The sequence below is a fragment of the Numenius arquata genome, chromosome Z, assembly GCF_964106895.1.
Source record: "Numenius arquata chromosome Z, bNumArq3.hap1.1, whole genome shotgun sequence".
NCBI lineage: Eukaryota > Metazoa > Chordata > Aves > Charadriiformes > Scolopacidae > Numenius > Numenius arquata.
This window is the reverse complement of record NC_133616.1, coordinates 51,898,682-51,920,994: the sequence shown is the minus strand read 5'-3', so window position 1 is coordinate 51,920,994 and position 22,313 is coordinate 51,898,682. Positions and strand designations below refer to the sequence as shown.

At 42.1% G+C, this 22,313-nt stretch overlaps 1 protein-coding gene across 1 annotated transcript in view; it reads left to right on the top strand.

Annotated features, from left to right (window-relative positions):
• LOC141477177 (neuronal acetylcholine receptor subunit alpha-7-like) overlaps nucleotides 1-22,313 on the top strand; it is a 62,333-nt gene that overhangs the window by 27,711 nt on the left and 12,309 nt on the right. Inside the window, exons 3-8 of the mRNA XM_074166265.1 lie at nucleotides 4,504-4,548; nucleotides 6,262-6,371; nucleotides 8,716-8,795; nucleotides 11,353-11,520; nucleotides 13,262-13,456; nucleotides 14,747-14,833. Coding sequence (XP_074022366.1) covers nucleotides 4,504-4,548; nucleotides 6,262-6,371; nucleotides 8,716-8,795; nucleotides 11,353-11,520; nucleotides 13,262-13,456; nucleotides 14,747-14,833 — 685 coding nt within the window. The remainder of the gene's footprint in view (nucleotides 1-4,503; nucleotides 4,549-6,261; nucleotides 6,372-8,715; nucleotides 8,796-11,352; nucleotides 11,521-13,261; nucleotides 13,457-14,746; nucleotides 14,834-22,313) is intronic.

The following is a 22,313-nucleotide window of genomic DNA, read 5'->3' as shown; positions in this document are numbered from 1 at the left end:
TGGGGAAAGAAAAGTTCAGCAGATGTCGGTGGACGTTTATTCGTTCTCTGTTATTCCAGTGTATTTTTGTATCTCTCCCCAACATTTCCTCTTGGCTCTGGGCTATCCCTGCTGATTCCCGTCTTCATCCTGAGGGTGCTTTGTTAAAGGCTTTGAGATTAAGTACATAAACATCAGGTATGTCTTCAAAGTTAATATTACCATTGCATTATTTATTCCAACATTTTAATGAGACCACTGAAATATAAAGACTGCCTGCTGCAGGTGTAGAAGCATTTGGAAGTCTCATCAATTCCTTTTGAAACTCTTGATCAAAATCCTGTGTGGTGACCAATGCCCCTGCTGATGAAACTTCACAAGTCTTTATGTCTCTTGACCATATCCATGCTCTTATTCAGGCACATAAACTGTGTAAAAAAAAAAAAAAAAATACAGACAGGCTACCAAAGTAGCCACATATGGCATTTGGTGACCTCTGAGAGCTACCTGTTCAATTTGGGATTTTTCTGATCAGTGTCTTGCGAGAAATCAATGGCTGATTCAACTCCCAGTTCTGTGCCTCTGTGAGAGGGCAAGAGAATTAACGATAATTTTCACTCACTTGTTACAAGTGCCTTGCTACAGAGATGAAGTTACCATATGAAAGGCTTTGGTTTTTCATTGTGGCCTATGACGCAAGTAATTACATGCTGAAGGCAGTTACATTTTACCTAGTTATTGGCCTGGCAAGGGGGAATCTACTGACAGTTAGTGATGCAAAAAGCAGACAGACCTTCATAAATTGTAAGCTTTGGATTGAGACCAGGGAGAAGAAAACCAAACTAAAACATTCACATGTCACACCATGTGCACTAGAACAAACCAAGCTAACACTGTCACTCTCTGTGGGTCAAAGGTGGCTATAGGAATAAGCAGATATCCAGGACAGAGGATTAACCGGGGTCAGGCTGGAGATAGAAACAGGAGAAAGTGACCCAGATAAAGACAGGAAGGATTTAGAGGACAACTGTTACACTAGCTAGTGACTAAAGCATTAGCTTTTCCATCATTTTTGAATACCAGAAGCAAACTGATTTGTCTGAGCTGATCATTTGCAGCCCAGGGCAATTGCCATGGGAATGCTGGAAAAGCCACTCTGGATGCTAGTCATGTCTCCAGCCTTACCTGGGATCTTAGCAGGGTTGCTTTGCTGCAGTGAGAGCCGGGAGCTGAGAGGCCACGAAACAGAGGGGAGGTCATTCCCAAGACTGACAGAGTCAAGTGCAACAGAAACCTTGCACAGGAAAAACAGTGTGATGGATTATTCAAGTTTTCTCATGGCAGGAAAGACATCCTCACAACTGAGTTTAAATCCCTCTGCACAAACTAATGACACACAGTTAGGGAACCAACTCCAGCACTTCCAAAGCTCATTAGCTACTACTTAGGCAAAGCAGTACCGGTGACCTCTTGGTACCGGTAAGTAAGGTACCGGAAAGTAAGTGCCTCTGGAGTAAGGCACACGCTGTCATGGTTGTCTGTAAGTTATCTTTGTAACAAACAAATATGGTCCTTCTTGTGCCCAGGTATCTCAAACGTGCACACAGTTTACAGGTCATGATGAAGACAGCAGGAGCTGTGATTCCTTCGCAGCTCTGGAAAGGCAAGGCAAAACTATTTCCTTATAGGATGCAAAGCTACATGGCTCAGTGAACCACCACACCTGCAATGCTGGAAAGCATCGTAAACACCTCTGTACTTAAAAGTCTCTTGCTCTAACAGGCAATGGATTCAGACTCTAGACTCCCACAGCCCTCACCTCCTGGGCAGCCCCAGCAGGCACTCTGCCACTGGCCAGGCTCCTCTGGGTCCTTCTTTAAAGGGTAGTTAGAAAGAGAGATACACCTGTACAAACGCCTGCCCAGTATAAAGTGAGCTTTGCTGCTCCTGCAAACCGGGTGCTTCTGGTGAACTCACATCCTTGTTTGGAGAACTTTCTCTTCCTTCCTGTGATAAGAAGGACCCATCATGTGCCAGATGTTGATCAGTGCTGACTAGGAAAACAACAATTTCTGTGTTTTGCTGTCCATAATGCGAAACACCCTTTGAAAGTTCAGCAGCCTGAAGGCAAACAAGAGAATAGACTGAATGGCCATGAAAACATCCTGAAGTGACATTCTCTTCCCCATATCCTCAAGGTGAGATGTAGCAGCCCAAAAGACTGGTTAGACTGTACTTTTGCTGACTGTTATCAAAAGGCAAGACGAGGAAGACCATTCAGGGCATGATTATGCTATAGATAAAACTGTGTGAACTTTAATACACAAGCTTTCCTTTGACTGCAAAACAAATCTGAGAATCAAGACAAATACAGTGAGAACAATAGCTCTGTGAAAAGGAGGCAAAGCATACCCAAGATTGTTTGTTTGATGCTACCTGAAATACCTGGCTGATGATTCAAAACTGGTTAAAAAGGTCATTAACATCTGACTTTGAACAAGGAGTTCACAGAGGTCTGACAGGGGAGCAGGTAAGAGCAACAGACTGTTTTGTGAAGTACAGAAGTCAGCCCTAAATGTCATCCTTTGCAGTCTGTCAAGTATAAACTTACTATGTCAGTTAAAAGGGAGTTTCCTTGTAAATTTAGGGTCAAACATCAAAGGCTCCTGAAAGGACACATCTGCATATGCGGGAAACCCACAGACCTTCCAGATCTACATTGAACTTTAATGCATCCCTGTGTGGCTCTCAGGTAGCCAACAAGAAGAGGCAGGTCCCCTCCTTCCCTTCCCTATAGGGTGGTAATGCAGATGGGGAAAATCCCTCATTTTCCACAGAAAGGAACTGCGTAACTGTTGCAGCCCTCTAACCTTACCATTCCGGTCATGGTGTTCAGGCTTATTAGTAGTACACTGAAAGACTTTGCAAGGATGACGTTGTCAGCTAACAACTATAAAACAATAGAACAATTATTGATTGACTAACAACACAAAATATCACTAGGATTTAATGAGCAACTCAGATGAGCATCATGCTCACCATCCCTAGGAGACACCAGAGGAGTCACTGGTGGCCAGGAAGACATCAGTCAGATGGGGAAGGGCTGGTGTCTGAGGATTCCTGGGACACAGCCTCCGTGTTGCTAGCTTAGTTTCATTTCCTAGGTCAGTTGACATAGATAACTAATGACTCCATCAATTACCAGATCTGGTGTTTTTTTCACTTTCCGATTTTATACCGTTGCAGGTTGGTGTTTATCACATCGAATCCTTCAACATCTAAAAAACATGTCTCAACAAGATTAGTCCTGTGTGTGATTTTTCTTTTATTATTTTTCTGTGAACTTTCTTACAATTGCTTCAGCAATAGCATCTAAGGGGGCAAAGTGAGTTGTCCTTTCGGAGACTCCCTCTGGAGGCGGGTTGTGGTTTGTGCAAAGAGAGGCACATATTTGCCACTACATTTGTGGCTGCATAGGTCAGTACTGTCTCCAGCTACAGCATCAAAAACAAGCTTCAGGACACACATCTGTCAAGCTGGAGTGCTCTTTGTATAGGTAAGGGTTGGACACAGGTTATGCTCTGAAGGGCAAGAAATACCTTCCCGTACTGTAGAGAAGGTGGGCGTACAGGGAGTTATCCCCACTGAATGCCCTAGCCTCTGCCCTTGGGAAGTGCAGGGCATGCCTGTGGTGGTACTTGGAGATGTGCCAGGCATGCGTGTGGATCTGGGTATCTGCACTACATAACTCTGTAGCCCTGCTTCTCCATCCCTCTGTGGCAGCAGCACTGCATGGTCCTGCACCTACAGGCTAACTGCAACAAGCTGGGCACTCTGTGGCTCCCAAAACCACTTGGAGACCAGCTGGGTGAAGTTCTTTGTTGCAGTTGTGACTCAGAGCTGCTTCTTATGGCTGCTCCATGCAGGTGTCTGAACCTCCTGCTCCTGTGTAGTGTGAGCTCCCTCTCAGACAGCATTTATGTCCTTTAGCCGTGCGCTAGCTTTTCCCCAAGCCAGCCCTTCCTTCCCTTTCAGCCTGAGCTAAGCTACACAACACTGGCTTTCCAAAGGAGAGCATTTCAGCATGGTTTCACCATTGTTTTGCAGTGGCAGCAAATGCAATATGAAATCTTTCCGACTACTGAATGCTGTAGTATGTACTGAAAATCCTATCGTTTTAACCAACTAGCTAGAAGGGAAAATCTCACGCTTTTGGTAAGCAGTCAGATTGTTCCCAGCAAAATAAGAGCAATTTTCTATTATTTTTGGTTTCTGTTGTCGATCAGTTATGATAAATGCAGGAGGTCTCTAGGTTAAAAGGTAGAAAAGATCCATTATTGTCTGGGACGTACAATGCAGTTCAGTGGTTTTGTACTGAGCTCACAATCTATTCCAAAAAGTATGCGTTTATTGATCCTGAGTCTGGGTCCTCCAAAAGAAACTCTTCCATCTGTCATCAAACTGTACTTTGACTCTCCTCTCTTTTTCTCTTCTATTCCTTTTCCTTCCTCCTATTGTTCAAAGGATGAGAAGAATCAGGTGTTGATCACAAATGCTTGGCTGCAGATGGTGAGTAACATGGGTCAATAAAGGAAAAAAAACCCTTTCTAATTGCAAGCTACTGAATGTCATTTCTTAGCTGAAAAGCACAATTGCTGTCTTTTAATTTGTCTATAATGTGAAACAAACAGGCATTTTGAGTCCTTTGAAATTTCTCTAGTGCTCCTTTTAGCATTGAAAATAAAATGCACGAGACTACATTAATCCTTTGGCAGACCTGTTGGCCTTTGGAGGGTGAAAACAACTGCATTGTTAGGCCAGTGGATGTAGGGGTTTAGTAACAAAGAGCCCAAAGTTAGGGTCCCCCATAGCTGAAGGAGACATTCTTCAAGGGGCTGAGGTCCTTTCCAAGGCAAGTGATGGGGACTTGTGAAGGAACTAGACACCCAGTAAGACCGGGCAGCCTACATTCATAGCTTCTGGAAAATCCCCACCTCTGTCTGCATAGGGGACCCAGGGGTGACACTGTAGAAGGCAGGGCACAAAACTCCCCAGCACATGCCCCTGGGCACAGAAGTGATGCAGCCATACCAGACCACATGGGCACTGCTCAGGCTGGGTTGTGGGATGGCCAGGGACAGCAAGCAGTCCCATGTTGCGTTGCTACTGTCAGTGTCCAGGCACGTCAGTGGGAACACTGCCTTTCCTCATGCTTTACAAACGTCATCCATAAACATACCTCCTCTCTTTTCTGCAACCTAGTGCAGCTGGGGAATGATCTCTGCTAGCCATGCAGGATAAGTACAACTTGTCTTCACTGAGGGCTTTTGGGGAAGGAATTTCCTGTTAGGTCTGCTGAGAGATATGGTCTTTCCTTATGACATGTAAACAGAGCTCCTTAATGGCTTGTGCTCAGTCAAGATGAAGCTCTGGAGGGAAAAGCCTCTGGGAAACTTGAATGATTGAACTAAATCTGCTTTGACTTTTAGCAGCCAAACACTGTCTGATGTTAATGATGTCAAGTGAACAGGCTGCTCCTTCCTCAGCTACCTGCTGGGCTATGCAGCAGAAATTAGTTGTTTACTATTGCAAAAACTAACCCAGACCAACCTATAGAACTAGGAGATTGTTAGGAGACAGCCTATGGGTGTCTCTTACAGAGGTGTTTTTCAGTAATAGCATCAATAACTGTTTCCCTTGCTGCTCTCCCACAGAGGAAGTCACAAGATTCAGCACCAAAGCTGTGCCTGTACCTTCCTTGAATTGACTGTTTGTGTTAGGGTGGAGGAGAGGGGATCAGAAATAACCTCTTGGGATGCAAAGTCCATTTGCCTACATCTCAGATCAAGGTAGAGATTAAAATAACCATCCAACAATTGTAACACATTAAATGATATCCACCAAAAAGGGACTCTCAGACTGTGATCCATTTACCACTGGTGATACCCAAGTCATTCAAACCACCCCAGCTCAGAACCAGCGTGCCTCATGGAGGTGCCTACTGCCAGTGTTTCTGCCAGCCCACCAGAAAAGGTTTGGGATGCTTGGCTTCAGGTGTAGAGTTTAGACATTAAATTAAAATACATTTTGCAGCATTCTGTCATCACTCTGTGTATTCCTTCGTATATATGCCAACCTTTCTTAAGAATTAAAGCTGACCGTTATACTATTATCATACTAATGCTATTGCTACTAGCAAAATCCATTTTCTTCCCATAATATTCCAGACAAATTAGAAGAATTTACCAGCTCATATAATCTGATGTATGTATTTGCCAACAGTCCTGGGTTGACGTTTACTTGTCTTGGGATCAGTACGAATACCCAGGAGTGCAGAACTTGCGATTTCCAGCCGACCAGATCTGGGTACCAGACATTCTTCTGTACAACAGGTAAGTGAGATACACAGCAGCCTGTGGGAGCCTAGAACTAGAGCATTAAATGCTGGAAATCGGCCACGCTTCGCTGATATTCTGGGGACTTTCCCATCTGGGGATTCAGGTCTTAAACTTGAAACAGTCAAAAAAAGCAAGTAAGTGCCAGTTAATAAGTTTTTCTAATAGCCAAGCTAAGCCTTCCTTGCTGTAATTCTGCAGATGTTGTCTTTACCTTTTACTAGTGAATGCAGAGAAAACTGTCCATATTCTCCTTATAAATACCATGGCTCTCCTGGAAAATTATCTTGTCTCTGCCATAGTGTTCCTGTCTTGAGTAAACACACAGATTTTCTTCTCACTTTCCTCATCACTCATATTTTATAATTCTCTCCATCATTTGTCTTCCCCTCTGAACACTCTCTTATCTGTTTTTCTTCCTCCAGAGCTGAGTCCAACTCTCTAGCGAGCACCTCTGCAGTGTTGAATGGAGTGGATCTCTCTAGACAGATGTTTTCCAGGACTAGGGGATTTTGTTTTTTCTCTGACTATCTACATTTTTGATATATCACAAGCCTCAGATGTTTTACTTCAGCACTGCTGTCTCACTGGATTTTCACTGATCTGTCTTTCTCTGAGTTTTAAGGGAAATACTTTCTAATCATCCAGACTGAATTTCATTCTCTTGGTTTCCCCTGTTCACCAAAATCCATTTTCCCTGCTAAGACTCCACTACAAGATATCTGAAGAAGGCTCGGAGTGACCTGAATTGTTTTAGAGCTCTTGACTTCAGCTTTTACTCCTCAAAGTGTCTATTCCTTTCCAGTCTCTAAAAAGTAGGCATATAGCCTGGTCTATATTACTGTAGTTTGTTTATAATAACATGATGTGGCAAAGGCTTTCTGAAGTTCAGATATATCACCTGCCTCCTCTTACTCAGTCAGTAAGAAAATTAGATTGATTTTGTGCAGTTGGTCCTTGACAAATCTATGCTAGCTGTTTTCATTCCATTTTCTTTGTAGTTAGGCTGGTGCATCTATAATTTCACCTTTAAAAAAAGAATAATCAGAGTTCTCTTTGATCTTATCTAATTCACTGAGCCCTTTTCTGTTATCCACAAGCTCTCACGGATAATTGTTAATGCTTCAGAGGGTATTTCGGCCAGTCCCTTCAGTTCTCAGGACTAAATTTCTTCAGCCCTGCCAACTGGAATCTGTCTTATCTACATTTCTTTAACCTGTTCCTCCCCTATACTGCCCTGCTGCCCTGCCACTGTGCGAAAATTAATTGTGATGAGAAGAGTGAAGCAGAGAGGGTGCAGCTGTCTACACCCTGTTGTTTCCTTTCTTTCCACAGCAAGTAAAGAATCTCTCTGGTCCTTAGTCTTTTCTTTTTTTTCCTTACATTTATAAAAACCTTGGTGCCTATTAAGGCACCAAGTTATCACTCATTCTGCACTTAGATTTTCCAACATAATTCTCTTCATTTTGTGCTGGAGGCAATACTTACGACAGAGGAATCAGACATGAATAAAGAGCAGGTCACAGGAGGAAGAGAGGGTCTGAATTTTGCACATCTGGTTGTGATACAGGGTGCGTAAGATGGTGTAGTCATGCCACATAAATGTGTACATAGCCAGGACAGGCAAGGCTGTAGTTCATCATCCAGGGCAACTCTCTGTAGTTAATCTCTTCGCCAGAGACCTTCTGGACCAAGCCCCCAGGCCTGCTCAATTCTTGTCCTTGCCCAGCTCATTACTCCCTTATTTTTCTCAGAATTTCTGGAATCCTAAAGAAATGCTATTTTTTGGTTTCTGCTCTTAGAGAATCAATTAATTTTTTTCCTACAAGCCCCAAATTTAAAATAACTCCCCAGTGCCTTCCTCCACTGCTTGAAGCTAACCCTTGGCCCCTTTGCAACCTAAGAGACTACAGAATTGTTGCCTCAGGCCACCATTACTCTTACAACAGAAACCTTGGTAACAGATAACTTGATTTACACTGTGAGCTGCCCGATTCTGACAACAGCCTCCAAAAAACCTCAGCGTCCTTACTGTCCAGCCTTTGGATACAGCTAGTGTGACACTTTTGCTCCTTTCACTTCTGTCTTTGTTCTGAGACATCCAACAGCTCTGTCTCTCACTTCTTTGAGGACATTGCCGCATGCCTCAGTGCAGACCAACAGTGTCTATGAGAAGCTGAGATTCTGATCGAGGGTGGACTCTTTACCCAAGGGTAGGACGTTAATAAAGACATTCTGTGCATTGAATTCAGCAGAAAGATTATTTTTATATTGACAGTTACTACACCTTAACTCAAACATCAGCTTGCTTTTTCTTTATTTTGTTTATATTCTGTTATAGTGCGGATGAAAGATTTGACGCGACATTTCACACAAATGTGCTGGTGAATTACTCTGGATCCTGCCAATATATTCCTCCAGGTAGGGCACAGAGAGCATTTCTTTGTTTTAAGTCAATGTGTAGCTTTCAATAAGTACAAGCTATTTTCCTTCATGAATTAAACCAAGGTGTTTAGAAGCAGTCTGCGGAAATTTTGTAGGCTGTGTAATTAGGGGACAGATGTACTGAAATAATTTAGCTCCATTATTAGTGGTGTATTTCCACTTCACAAATCAATAAATCACTTTCCTGAGCAGTTTGCTGAGAACATTCAGAAGCCCAAATGAGGTGTCGTCTAAAGCAAGTTGGTGTGCACCCTCACATCACATTTCATGTCCAATCTAATTACATCTTTCTTGAGATTGGAGATGCAAGTGACCACAGGAGACCTTGAGAGCTGCACTCCCTCTGCAGTGAAATTGTCCCTGCCAGGCTGAGGCTAAAACACCAGGTGAAAAGGCAAACTGAGACTGGTCTCAGCCAGCCAGATCCGAGTCTCAGCCTGCTTTCCATTGTTATTGCCCAGCAGCCAGGACCTACCAGCAAATACACAGGCTATCCCCACAAGGGCTCACTGTGGCGGACAAGAAATAGATGAACTTTTTGTGTCATAGCTTCTGGTAGGCTGACACCAAGCATGTCCACAGGGCCATTGGGGAACAAGTGGGTCTTCCCTGATGTTTGAGTCCTCTGTTGATACCTAACCCTTCTTCTTAAAGGGTCCCTGTGGTTTCACTGGGACAGACCCATGCATAAGGTTGCTCTCCAGGCAGCAACAAGATACAGGAATAAAACTGGCATGTACCAGAGCAGAGCCTTCTCCATCCTTCCAAGTAGAGAGGTGATGCAGAGGGTGCCTATATGGGCAGGTCAGGTGTGATCTGGCAGATCTCCTGGTAAGCTAAGGAGTCCAATGATGAAGAATTGGTTACCCAAGGAAAAAGTAAAGAGAGAAAAAGTAATAATGTAAATCTGTTGTGTAAAGAAGATGAAATCCTTTGTAACAGAGATTTATGTGCTGGAAAACTCCTCTGCAAAATTTTAGAAGGGAAAAGTTGATAATCTGCCTACTGACTGGCAAAAAGGGCTCACAGAAGCCACTAAATTAATTAAGACGCTGGAAGACATGGAAGAGTGGAAAAGATGATGTTTCCAAAGCTTCATGAAAATTTTATTTCCCATGACTCTAAGAGCCTGCTGTACTCACTGCTGCTTTCCATTAGACAAAAAGGTACGTGGAGGAGGAGAGAGAAAGGACAAAAAGGGGACAGCTGTCTGCTATTAAGGAAAGGAGCCAAACCAAGACTCAGGAGAAACTTGGAGAACATCCTCTATGTAGTCCATCAAAAAACGGCCACAATGTTGGGAGTCAGACCTCCCACAATGTAAAAGGATGAATGAAGTGAACCGAGCCACCCCAGAGCAGCACTGTTTGTTCAGGGACATGGTCTTGCACACATGATTATGGCACAGTCCCCTCAGCCTTTGCAGCAGCGGGCAAAGGCAGTATTCAAGGATCTCTGTTTTGGGGGTTTTATCTTCAAAAGGCACAAAAGAACTTACTGCAGAACACAAAAATGCTCAGTTAGGTGACTCGGAGCTGGGACATTACCCGGTGTTTCAGGCAGCACACAGAAACAACTGCTGTAAACAGACAGGGTAAGTGCAGCATTGGAGATAATTTTCAAAAGAAGCTGAAGCTGTCTGTCTTTCCTTCCCACAGCGCCTCTGAACTGGCCAGCACACAGTGAAGTGGTGAGATAAGGTGAAGGCTGCAAAGCCACAGCCCCATAGTGGTGAGGGTTCGCAGGAATGACCTCTCTGCTTTGCCACCGACTGCCAGTGATGCAAGCTGTGCAGATCATCTTCCCAACACTCCAAGCCCTCCATGCTGTCAGCTGGCTGGGGAAGTCCCACAGCCACAGCTTTGGCCCCCAGAAGAACGTTTGGAGCACCCAAATTTTTTGTAATTCTTTTCTCAGATGAATAACAAAAAAGGGAAATAATTAGTTTGCAAAAATATACAAGTACTAATCTCCTAAACTGCTTAAAATATCACATGAATTAGTGATAGTGGACTAGACACATTCAGAGTAAAATTCCAGTCCCAGGTTAACACACAGAAGATAAAGGCCAGGACTGAGTAAGGTTCAGCATAACAGTGTAATTTCAAGGGACTGTGAGCCTAATGAAGGGCCTGACAAAGAATTCCTTTCAAAGAGCTTGTCACAGTACTTCCATCTACACTGCATGGATACTTATGTACTCTATGCTCTTGTCAGGCCCTGCAGCACTGCCTGTCATCTGCTGGGACTAGCCAGCAGCAGGAGGAAGGCTGGGCTGTTCCTGGGTGGACAGAGTGTTCTGGTGCAATCTACCTCAAGGATGCAGTGAAAGCTCAAGGGATCTTCACTGATGCTCCAGGAAGGGACTTTGTTCCACTCATGGTAGAATTTTCCACCTACACTAGTTGTTTGGTTAACCCATGAGAACATCAAACAGACTTTTGGAGAAGAAAGTTGCCCATAATCAGACAGATAAGGGCAGAGATTAATTGCACCCTGCAAATTCTTAACTGTACCTGATTTCTGTTCACAGGCATTTTGAAGAGCACATGTTACATTGATGTCCGCTGGTTCCCCTTTGATGTGCAGAAGTGTGATTTGAAGTTTGGCTCCTGGACTCATAGTGGCTGGTTGATTGACCTGCAGATGCTAGAGGCTGATATTTCCAACTACATCTCAAATGGAGAATGGGATTTAGTGGGTAAATAGGCTGCCCTAAAAATTTTCAGTTGTCTAGTTTTCAAAGGCAAACTCCAAATATATAGAAAAAATCAATCCTACTGAGACATAAAATACAGATATCAAAAGTTTTTATGTAAAAGGCAGCAAAAAAAACAACAACAAAAAAAGAAACCCAATAAAAAAAAAACAACAAACCAAACCCAAAACCAAAAACCACAGATCAGAGATAACTTTTCAGCTGCATTCATTGAACTGTATCTGAAACAACTGTGTTCTGAAGCAATTGCCTGCAACTAAGTGCATATATGAAATCTACTGAGCAATTTGTCAGTACTAAACATGAGTGTATCTTATGTATGTGCATGGAAGACTACTGTCACATATAATCTAACATGTCAGCCAAAAGTTGATTGTTGTAAAAAACACTATTTCAGCAAAACTGGAATGAGCTTTTAAAGAGATGAAGCTCAATCACCCAGAAAACCATCAAAGTGTTGACCAGTTCATCATAACTGCAAATAACTGCAGATCAGTATGTCTCTTCCCCTTGATGCTTTGGAATATACCTGTATTTTTAAAAGAGCTCCTAGTGAGTTATTTGGAACTCATTTATTCAGCTGCAAGCGGGAAACAAAGCCATGAAAATTGAGAGAGCTTAGACCACCCTGAGGAGAGCTTGCAGAAGGAACATTTCATCTTCTAGTTTGGAAATGTAGACCAGGAAATAACTGTCACTGAAAAACTGCATGCAGTAGTTTTACATTCAGGGCATCTGGGAAATAATACAATAAGAAACATCGGTATTCAGTTTAATGAGAAGGTGAAGGACACTGCAGGGAAGTCCTTCTAAAGTCTGTCCATTTCAGAGTGCCCCTGACTTTCCAATGTTCCTTTGTAGCAGTCATTTCTGTTGAAAAAGTTTGCATATCTGATTAAGGGACTATTACTCTGAATTATAGCATACAGCTATATCAGATAACTATGTCTCTTAACCTTCTGCTATGACAGACTTTAAGCTTAATTTGACACCCATTTTGAAAAGTAATGCACACCCTGTTTGTTTCTCCTGACAAAACAAAGCAAATTCGTGTAAGAGAATGACAGAAAAATAAGAACTGGTAGCACTTGTCACACCGAAAATGTGCTGCATGTGTTAGTGAACAAGAAATCAGCTGGTTTTCACCCTTTCCTGGATCCAGTAAAGGACAATACATGTTTTACTGGCCACTGCTTGCAAATCTTCCCTTGTTAAGGTTGGGATATTCAGAACTGTTTTGATCTGGCTCAAGTCAGTTTTCTTGGCTAAGTCAGGTTCTAATGACTAAGAAGGCATGAAAATAAACCCTAGGAAACACACAAGGTGGACTAGAAACAGCAGGCATCTTACACTATTGCCTCAGATATTGCTGAAGACACTGGTACACTGAGTTACACTGGCTCATTTAACCCTGTAGTGATGTATTTCAGCTTTCAAACAACATTGAACTGAAGCATATTGTCCTTTGTCCCCTTCAATCTATTCATCCATGGGTACATCATTGGCCACAAGCGGTACAAAATGAATTTTGCCTGGTAACTGATTAGTGAGTGTCTTTTCTCTCTTATCAATTGCCACAGGACACTTCAAAGCACTCTTCAACACACAATGTGGGGCAGAGGTACCACACATTGGCTTATATACAATCAGGTCCTGGCCCATTGCAAGATGATTCCCAGAAATCCTGCACGTCTCCCCACTGCTCTGATTTCTCTGTCTATAGGTGTCCCAGGAAAGAGAAATGAGCTGTACTATGAATGCTGTAAAGAACCATATCCAGATGTGACATACACCATCACCATGCGCCGACGCACCCTCTACTATGGCTTGAACCTACTCATTCCCTGCGTACTCATATCTGGCTTGGCATTGCTTGTTTTCCTTTTGCCAGCTGATTCAGGGGAGAAGATTTCTTTAGGTATGTGCTAAAGAATTAATTTATTTCATAAGCACTTCCTAAAAATGAAAATGAAATACCTCGTGGTGAATAAAGATTTCCCTGGAGGAGTAATAGATGCATTTTTTTGGTTGCAGAAACCAGGGTTACAGCTTTCTGCATGCCATTCACACATTGTGCGCTAAACACTTCAAAATCTTTTGGATTTTACCCTGGGATGAGGCAGAATTTGGTGGCACAGGCAGCAGTGATAGTATACTGTCATCCCTATTTTTCTGTTCTTTAGTATGTGGTAGTGCTTTTCACAGCTGGATTAACTGTTTTTTGTATAGTACATACTAAGACAAATAGAGTGAAGTGTTTTATGAGCAGCAGCAGCTGGGCACTGGATTTTCATCTTCCATGTTCATGCTCCCAAAGCAGCAACCCATGAGTACATCATGAATGCAAAGCAGTGGCTGCCAAGGAGGGGCTAAATGAGATTTACTATTTTGTGTGTCGATAAAGCCATGAGGGATGCTTCCAAGAGAAGACAGAGGAAAGCTGGAAATATACAAGAGAGGCACAGGCAAGAACTTAAGATTTAACTGTGCCCACTTCCAATCAGGACAGAGACCTTTAAATCATATGAAGTGTCCTCAGTTTTAGTAGAGCAATCAGTGACCTGAGCAGCCTGTCTTACAAGAAGTAAAACAGAAGCTGTGGGGGATACAATTACTGTCAACGAAAGACAGGCTAAAGACAAGTTATTACTTATTAGAGTTATTAGAGCTGAAGTACAATATTGAAACAAACAAACAAAAAAAAAGATAATACTCATGCATTGACAGTGGGATTTCTGAATACCAAGGCAGTTATGTTTAGCAACAGTCTTTCCAGATACAGAAAACCCAAAAACCTTCTTTTAAAACAGGCTGCAGTTCTTTGGAGGGTGTTACATAACATGCAATAGCCAAAAAAACTAAACTCATGCCTATGCAAGTCTGCCCTACCTTTAATAATCATCTGGGCCTTTTTTTTTGAACTATGTAGTTCTGCAAGCTTCATTTCATTCAACAGGAAAGATTTCTCCATTACTTTAAGAGGAGCAAGGATTTGGGTCTAAGAGAGAAAAGTGAAAAGACAGCAGATAAAGATGCATCCAGAAATGCTTTCACTTTGTGGATGTTCTCATCTGCACTGACAGACATGAAGTCATGGGTTTAGCTTAGCCACAGATCAGGACAAGGTTATATTTAACAGCAAAGACATCAGAGGAGCAGCTGCAGAGTTAATGTTCCTCATCTTTCCCCTCCCGTTCATTCCCTGTAGGTATCACTGTTCTGCTTTCTCTGACTGTATTCATGCTGCTTGTGGCTGAGATCATGCCTGCAACTTCTGACTCAGTCCCACTTATAGGTAAGTTGATTTTCTCTGATCTGTGTGCAATGTCTGATGCTTTCCAAGAGTTGTTAAAAGACTATTTCAGGACAGACTCTTTTTGTTGGAAGAGTTTTGCATTTCAGCAGTGTTAGAAGTAAATCTCTGTGCTTTACATGTATGAAAAGATCCTACATGATGGATAGAAAGCTTCAGAAATATCAGATAACCTGGTAACTGAAAGGATTGAGGGAACACAGAATCAGAAAAAACAAAACCAAACCAAACCAACCAACTAACCAACCAAACAAACAAAAAAAACCCCACCAAAACAAAACAAAACAAACAAACAAACAAAACCCCCAAAAACGTGGAGGTTTGGGTAGGCAAAGCACAAAGGCAACACCATCAATGCACAGGAACAGGTAGGATACTGGATACTCAGCCTTGGCTCTGGATTTCTTGAATTTGTCCATAGAGTACTTTCAATAGCACATTGGATGAAGCTGTTTGCACAGAGAACTTTTGAAGGTCTCAGTGCTGCTGGCTGGAGAAAGTTCATCTATTCTTCTGCATCACCCATCCTCCCTCGCTTCACTGTCTGCCCACTTGTCCTCCTCTTCTTTCCTCTCTACACCACTCAAGATACTACAGCTAAATTCAAATGTATCATTGGAGTTTTTTTTTAACATATTCTGAAAGCTATGGGACAAATTATCATCTTGGGAATGTGGGCCAAACAGTCATTGTTGCTTTCTCTCTTTCCATAGTTTCATCCCTTTACTTTGATCTCATGGAGCCTCAGTTTCTCAACTATGAACTGGAGAAAAGGTTACTCACTGACCTCATAGCAGAACAGAGAAAATAAATCTGTTTTGGTTTACAAAATAAAGAAGTATGAAAATCACAGGAAAACTCACAACCTGTTTAGTTCTCATCTCCTGAGCTAAAGTCTATATTTGCATACAATTCATGACTAAAGTACACGTTGCAGACAGTAGAAATAAACAAAAAAATCAACAATGTGTCTAGCTGCTGATAGAAGGTGCACTTCACCACTGAATAATTAAAGCCTCACAAAAATTACATCATGAATAGGACAAAAGAGCATTTACTCAGGCGACCTCATTGTCTTACTTGAAGGATCAAAACCTCACACCTAACTCTGGGGAAGGACAATGACTATGCAACAATAAGGGTAACAATGCCCACAGGCAAGAATCTTAGAAAGCTTCCAAATAACTTGAACTTCTTACAGAAAGTCACCAGGACTTGCCTCTGAGTCACAAAGGAGCTTCCAAAAAACTAACAAAACCTCTCTCTAAACATATAACTAGGACTCCACAGAGGCAGCTGCAATTTTAAGATAAACTTTGTATGCAGGGAGGAGACAAAAGGCATCTTGGACAAGTCTTGACATAATTTTTCTTTGTGCAATACATAACAAAAGCTGTTTGTAATTAGTGAAGTGATGCACTTGCCTATGCCCAGTCCACTACCTTTACACAGACCACTATCTACTGGTACATTCACTTATCACAGGAAGTGAGATTTGTTCCAAAACAAAAGCTCTGAATAGTTATGTACTATTAGAAATTTTTGGTGCTGTAATAACATACTGTTTTCTGCTTATCACAGCATAGAATCATAGAATGGCTAGAGTTGGAAGGGTCCTTAAAGATCATCAAGTTCCAACCTCCTTGCCATGGGCAGGGACACCTCCCAACTAGACCAGGATACTCAAAGCCCCATCACATATCAGAAAAGCATGAGGGGCAGTTGTGTTGCGGAACCCTGTTGCCTTCTCTGGGTGAATATCGGCTCCACTATTAGACCTCTTGCCTCTTTTTACTGTTTTTGCATCACAAAGGAAAGGAGATGATAAAGAGAGTCTCTACTCATGAGTATGCTTTGTTGAGAGCATGTATTGTTGCCAATTTTTTTCCTTATGCTCAAATAATTAGGGCGTATCAAATGTTTTAGACAAGTAGGTCAAACACAGTCTGTTTCTTTCATCTGTTCATTTGACAAATACTGTAAAAGAATAATCCTTGCACATGGATACTTTGTAACCTGGAGACTGGCTTCAGATATCCAGTTGACCAAAGTCTAAACCAAACCTGTGGCTACTGTATCTGATACTATCCTGTTACAGCCCAAAAGCAAACTGAACATTGATACAGTGGCATCCACCCAGGATGCATGCTCTGAAGCTCTACCGTCCCCGTGCAATGTCCCGTCCCCTCTTGTTTTGTAGGGTCTTAAGGTAGATCAGGTTGGAAAGGACTTCAGGAAGTGGAAGACTATGTGAAAAGCCTTTCTAAAGATGGTGTAAATGCCATCTACTGTTCTCCCTTTGTCTGCAAATATTATCATTTTATTACAGAGGTCAATCATGTTGGTCAGACATGATTTATCCTTGTTAAATGCAGGCTGGTGGTTCCCAGTCCCCACCCTCTCCCTCAAGTGTCCAGAAAAGTTCTTCAAGAACTTGCTCTTTGATTTACCTGGGGACCGATGATGGGTGCAAGATCTGTCTATCCAGTTGTTAGTGATCTTACCCCATCCCTGTGGCCATGAAGCAATACCCTTAGGACTCCTGGTGACACATGTCTGGTCCCATGGACTTGGACAGGTTCAGATCTCACCATCAATCCCTGACTCCATCCTCATCCACTCTTGTCTGTTTTCCCCATCCTTGAACTATGTCTCTAAGCAAAGAATGATACGAGACCTTCATGGCAAAAACTGAGGCTAAGTACACACTGTATAGGCCTTTTCTCTGTCCACTGTCACAGAATCATCTGCCCCAGTCTGCAGCAAATCCATGTTTTCCTTATTCAGCTTTTTAGTTTATGTAGTCGTAGAAACTCTTCTTACTCCCCTTGACTGCCTTGGCAGTCTCAACTCCTGAGCATTAACATTCCTAAAATGAATCCTAATGCCCAGGTAATTCTTCCAAATTTTTCTTTTGGAGCCTGTCCCTGCTTTCTGCACTCCCCCCCACCATCACTTCTGCACTGGAGGATCAACATGAGTTCACACACTTATCTCTTTATGTGTTTACTTATTTCTCTGAGTAATAGAAAGGCCTTTTCTTGCATTTGGGGGCTGCTGTACTTTAAGCCCTTGCAGTTTCGTTGTGCTACTTTATCTTTCAGAGCTTCTTACAGTAGGATCTCAGCTGCTTGTTCCCTGAAGTCCAAGGTGTATACTTTGCTGTTTTCATTCCTCACTTCCTTCACAGTCTTGAACTCTACCATTTCATAAATTATTATGAAATAATACAATACAGCCCAGGCTGATACTGATTATCATGTTCCCAAACAGCTCATGCTTGCTAGTGAAGAGCTGAGCCATCTGTGCACAACCTCTGGTTAGCCTGTCCTGTACATGTATCAAGAAGTTATCGCTGACATCCTTTAGAAATCTTCTTGACTACTTGTATTACACTGTGTTGCCTTTTCAGCAGACTTCAGGGAGGTCCAAGTCCCCTATGACAACCAGGATATGTGATACAGAGGCTTCCCTGAGTCACTTTAAGGCCCCATTCCCATATCCACTTTTTTTTTGGATGGTCTATAATGCATTCCCCCTACAGCATCACTCTTGTTGGCCTCTTCACTGAATCTGACCCACAAATTCTCCAGCAGGTCTCATCCATCCCATAGAGAAGCCCTTCATATCCAAGTGGCTTCTTCACATAAAGGGCAACCCATGTTGTCTTCGCTGTCTGTTGCCCCTGAAGAGCTTGTGCTTATACCTCAGAACATTTCAGTAGTGGGAGATATCCCAGCATATCTTAGTTGTCCCAGCAATGTTATTGTTTCATGACCACAACCAAAGTTGCAGTTGTTTCTATGCTTCACCTTGTTTCACCATTCCTGATTTCTTTTTTGTTCTGTCCACCCAGCACCATTTTCTTCCACCCTTATCCAGCATTTTTTCATTAATTTGGGTTCTAATCTCCCACAGTGTTCCTAGGTTAAAGCTCTGCTCTTAACTCCTTGGTCCACTCTGACTAGGCAGGGAAAAACTGCTCACCCATTTGGCTTCTGCACCCAAACAACCCTTGTTCAGCCAGTGCTCAAGGCTGGATTGTGTGATTTTACATGATCTTGAGCTCTGAAAACTTTATACTTATTCTAACAAGGTAGCACAGCATAAAATCTCCACAGTTATCTTATAGGTGTTCCCACTTGGGATATTTTAGCTGCTGAACTTGATACACAATGTCATGATTACAGTTCTTCAGCATACCAGTGATCTCTGGTCCAGTTGAACATTCTCATAAATGAGTGTGAGAAAAAGGATGACACTTGGACAGCTTGTTCAATTTTTTGAGAGTCAGGACAGGTAGCCCCAGCCCCTAAAAGAATAAACAAATAGCATGTAAGAAGGATGCAAGTAATTTGATGTTGAAGTAGAAAGATTCATTCCTCATCTGCAAAAAAACCACTGTTGCTTGTCTTAAAGCATGTGGGAGCAGAGATGCTGTGAAAAAGCGACCCCACACACTTTAAAAATTGCATTATATTCATATGGTCTGTGTTTTTTAAAACAAACATGCATCCAGACCTATCTGGACTTGGGTGAACACTCCCAGCCTTTGGCAGTACAAAAACCACTTGTGCCTAACATGCTGTACTTCCTACATTTCTCTGCCTTTTGACTTCAACTTTAACTACTTAACAGTAATAACACTGAAAATTCTTACAGCTGCTATTTGGAGTGTCTTTGTTGAGGCAGAATAAGAAAGCTGGTTTAATATGACACCAAGAAAAGAACTAGCTTCTGATGTCTGGTATATTTGCAAAGAAATGTGGAAATCATATCCTAATTCTTCTTAGGTTAGATCACCCTCCCTTCAATTCAACTCATATTTACAATAAATGAAGCACTTCTCAGCCTAAATAATAACAAGGAGGCAAGAAGTTTGATTTTTTCCTACTTATCTGCAAAGTGGCTTCCCACTTCCTGGTATGTCCTCTGAATTCTCTGTTTATTCATAAAGCTGCCCAGAACAAAGACTGTCTTACTCCACATGTGGAACTTCGACACGTGATGGGTTCCCTTTCCTATGTAGTCTACTGACTGCTGTGTTAATGCAAATTAAAACCAAGCCAACTTATTTTCTGTAAAGAGCAAGTGACAAAGCTAGGCACAGAAAAGAGCAGCAGGCTGCTCAACACCTTTGAATACAGTGAACCACTATGAGCAATTCCATTTCCATGCCAATAAATGTTCCAGTTAGACAAGCTGGGTCAATACACTTGCCCCACGTTCTCAATCAGCTTTCTTGGGGCTTGTATTCACATCAGTAACTAGATACTCCTTGCCCAGAAGCATGTCTGGTCTTGTCCTTCTCCAGAAGAGCATCCCTTTTTGGGAGGAAGAAGCCCAGTTTTCAACAACACGAAGCAAGGAAACTCAGTCTTTCAGAAGTTGAACCTTGCCTTTCTGCAAACCCATTTGAGATGCCAAAGCAAGGCATCTTTCCAGGTTGGAAAGTACCTCAAGGATCATCTTGTCCAACCTTTGTTGGCAAAAGCATGGTCTAGACAAGATGGCACAGCACCTCATCCAGCTGAATCTTAAAAGTGTCCAGTCTTGGGGAATCCACCTCTTCCCCAAGGAGATTATTCCAATGACTGATTGTTCACATTGTAAAAAATTTTCCTTTTTTTTCTCCAATCAGGGTTCTCCTCAGGAGTAACTTGTACCCATTTCCCCTCATCTTTTCCACATTATTCCTTTTAAAAAGGCAGTCTCTATCTTTGTAGCCATGCTTTAAGTACTAGAACGTGGTTGTAAGGTCTCTCCTAAGCCTTCTTTTCTCAAGGTTGAACAAAACCAGTTCTCTCAGACTTTCCTCATATGTCAGGCTCCAAATCCTTGATCTCCTTTGTGCCCTTCTCTGGACCCTCTCCAGCCTGTCCACATCTTTTTTGCATAGCGGGGACCAAAATGGAACACAGTGTTCCAGATGTGGCCTGACAAGTGCTGAGTGGAGTGGGATAATGACTTCTTTATCTCCACTGGTAATGCCCATTTTAATGGAAACCAGCATCTTGTTGGCTTTCTTTTCTGCTGCAGCACACTATTAACTCATCTTCAGCTTGTTGTCTACCAAGATCCCCAGGTGCATTTCCATAGAGCTGCTGCCCAGATGGGTAGATCTGAGCCTGTGCTGCACTCCTGGATTATTTTTAACTAAGTGCAAGACCTTGCACTAGTTCTTGTTGAACTTCATAGGATTTTTGTTAGCCCCCTCTTGCAGCCTCTCTGGGTCTTCCTGGAGGGCAGCTCTTCTTTCTAAAATGTCCACTTCCCCACTCAGAGTATAATCATCAAAGGAGAAGGAAAGGACATGTGGGAACCAGAGCAAAAACTCTTTTGTATCTGTTTAAAACATTAACTGTCCATAGTAAAACAAACTAGCTCAGCCATTTAGCTCAAAAAACCAAAGTCCCATGACATCTACAAGCACAATAGTTTGTCAAGAATCCAAACCAAGTTGACTATATGAACAAGGTTTGTTTCACTACAGGGTCCTGGAGTGCAGTCCTGGAACTTAAAATCTCTGAAGCATAGCTCCTAGAAGACTTTCAGACCATGACTGTACAGCAGCAGATGTGTCCTTGTCCTAAACTTACCTTTCCTAGTATAGCTTAATCATGCCTCATGGGAAGTGTGCACTCGTGATTTGACTTATAATTTCTTTCTTTAAAACTACTTTTATCAAGGTTCTATGTAAGTAGACAGCTGGAGTTCATTACTTGAGGAAAGGATATTATTACAGAAATGGAGAGAACTTCAGATCTGTTACACCTGAAATTATTGGTCTGAGAGCACTAATTACTGGGTAAAATCGTAAAGCCTGTGTGATACAGCTCGGATATATGGCAACAACTGTTGTTTCTGCTTTTAAAAACCTATGCAATTATGCACAGATTTGTCTCACTATAAATGCCAGTAATTTCATGAGGACTTCATGCACCTTCCTGCCCCTAACACATAACCTCCTTACAGCCAGTGTAGGTGCACTATATAAGAACGAATATCCATATCCTACTGTGTTGATTTCCTGGATCAATGACCCAATTGAAATTAAACAAATACTATTATTTCAATTACACCTTTTGTAAAAGCTCAGGTCCTGCCCTTTAAAACTAAAGGCTTAGGTACTTCATCTAAGAACTACATTTGAGGCATTTTGATCCAAACTGGAAGGGTTTGGTTTTTTTATTTCTATAAAGACAATGTTATCTATGTAAGTAGACCCAGATAATCAGATCCAGTTTTGGTAATGGCTTTATGACTATCTCTGAAGAAAGGATGAGTTCCTTCCTTAGGCGATAGACATATGCATGAATTCTTTTTTTTTTTTTTTTAATGAGCACTGTGCCTCCTTTTTACAGTCTCTGTATCCCTGACCTGTTTCATTAAACTGTGTTTTCAATTGAGAGCAACCTTTTAATTAAGGCTAGGAACTCATGCACTAAGAAGGCACTAAAGG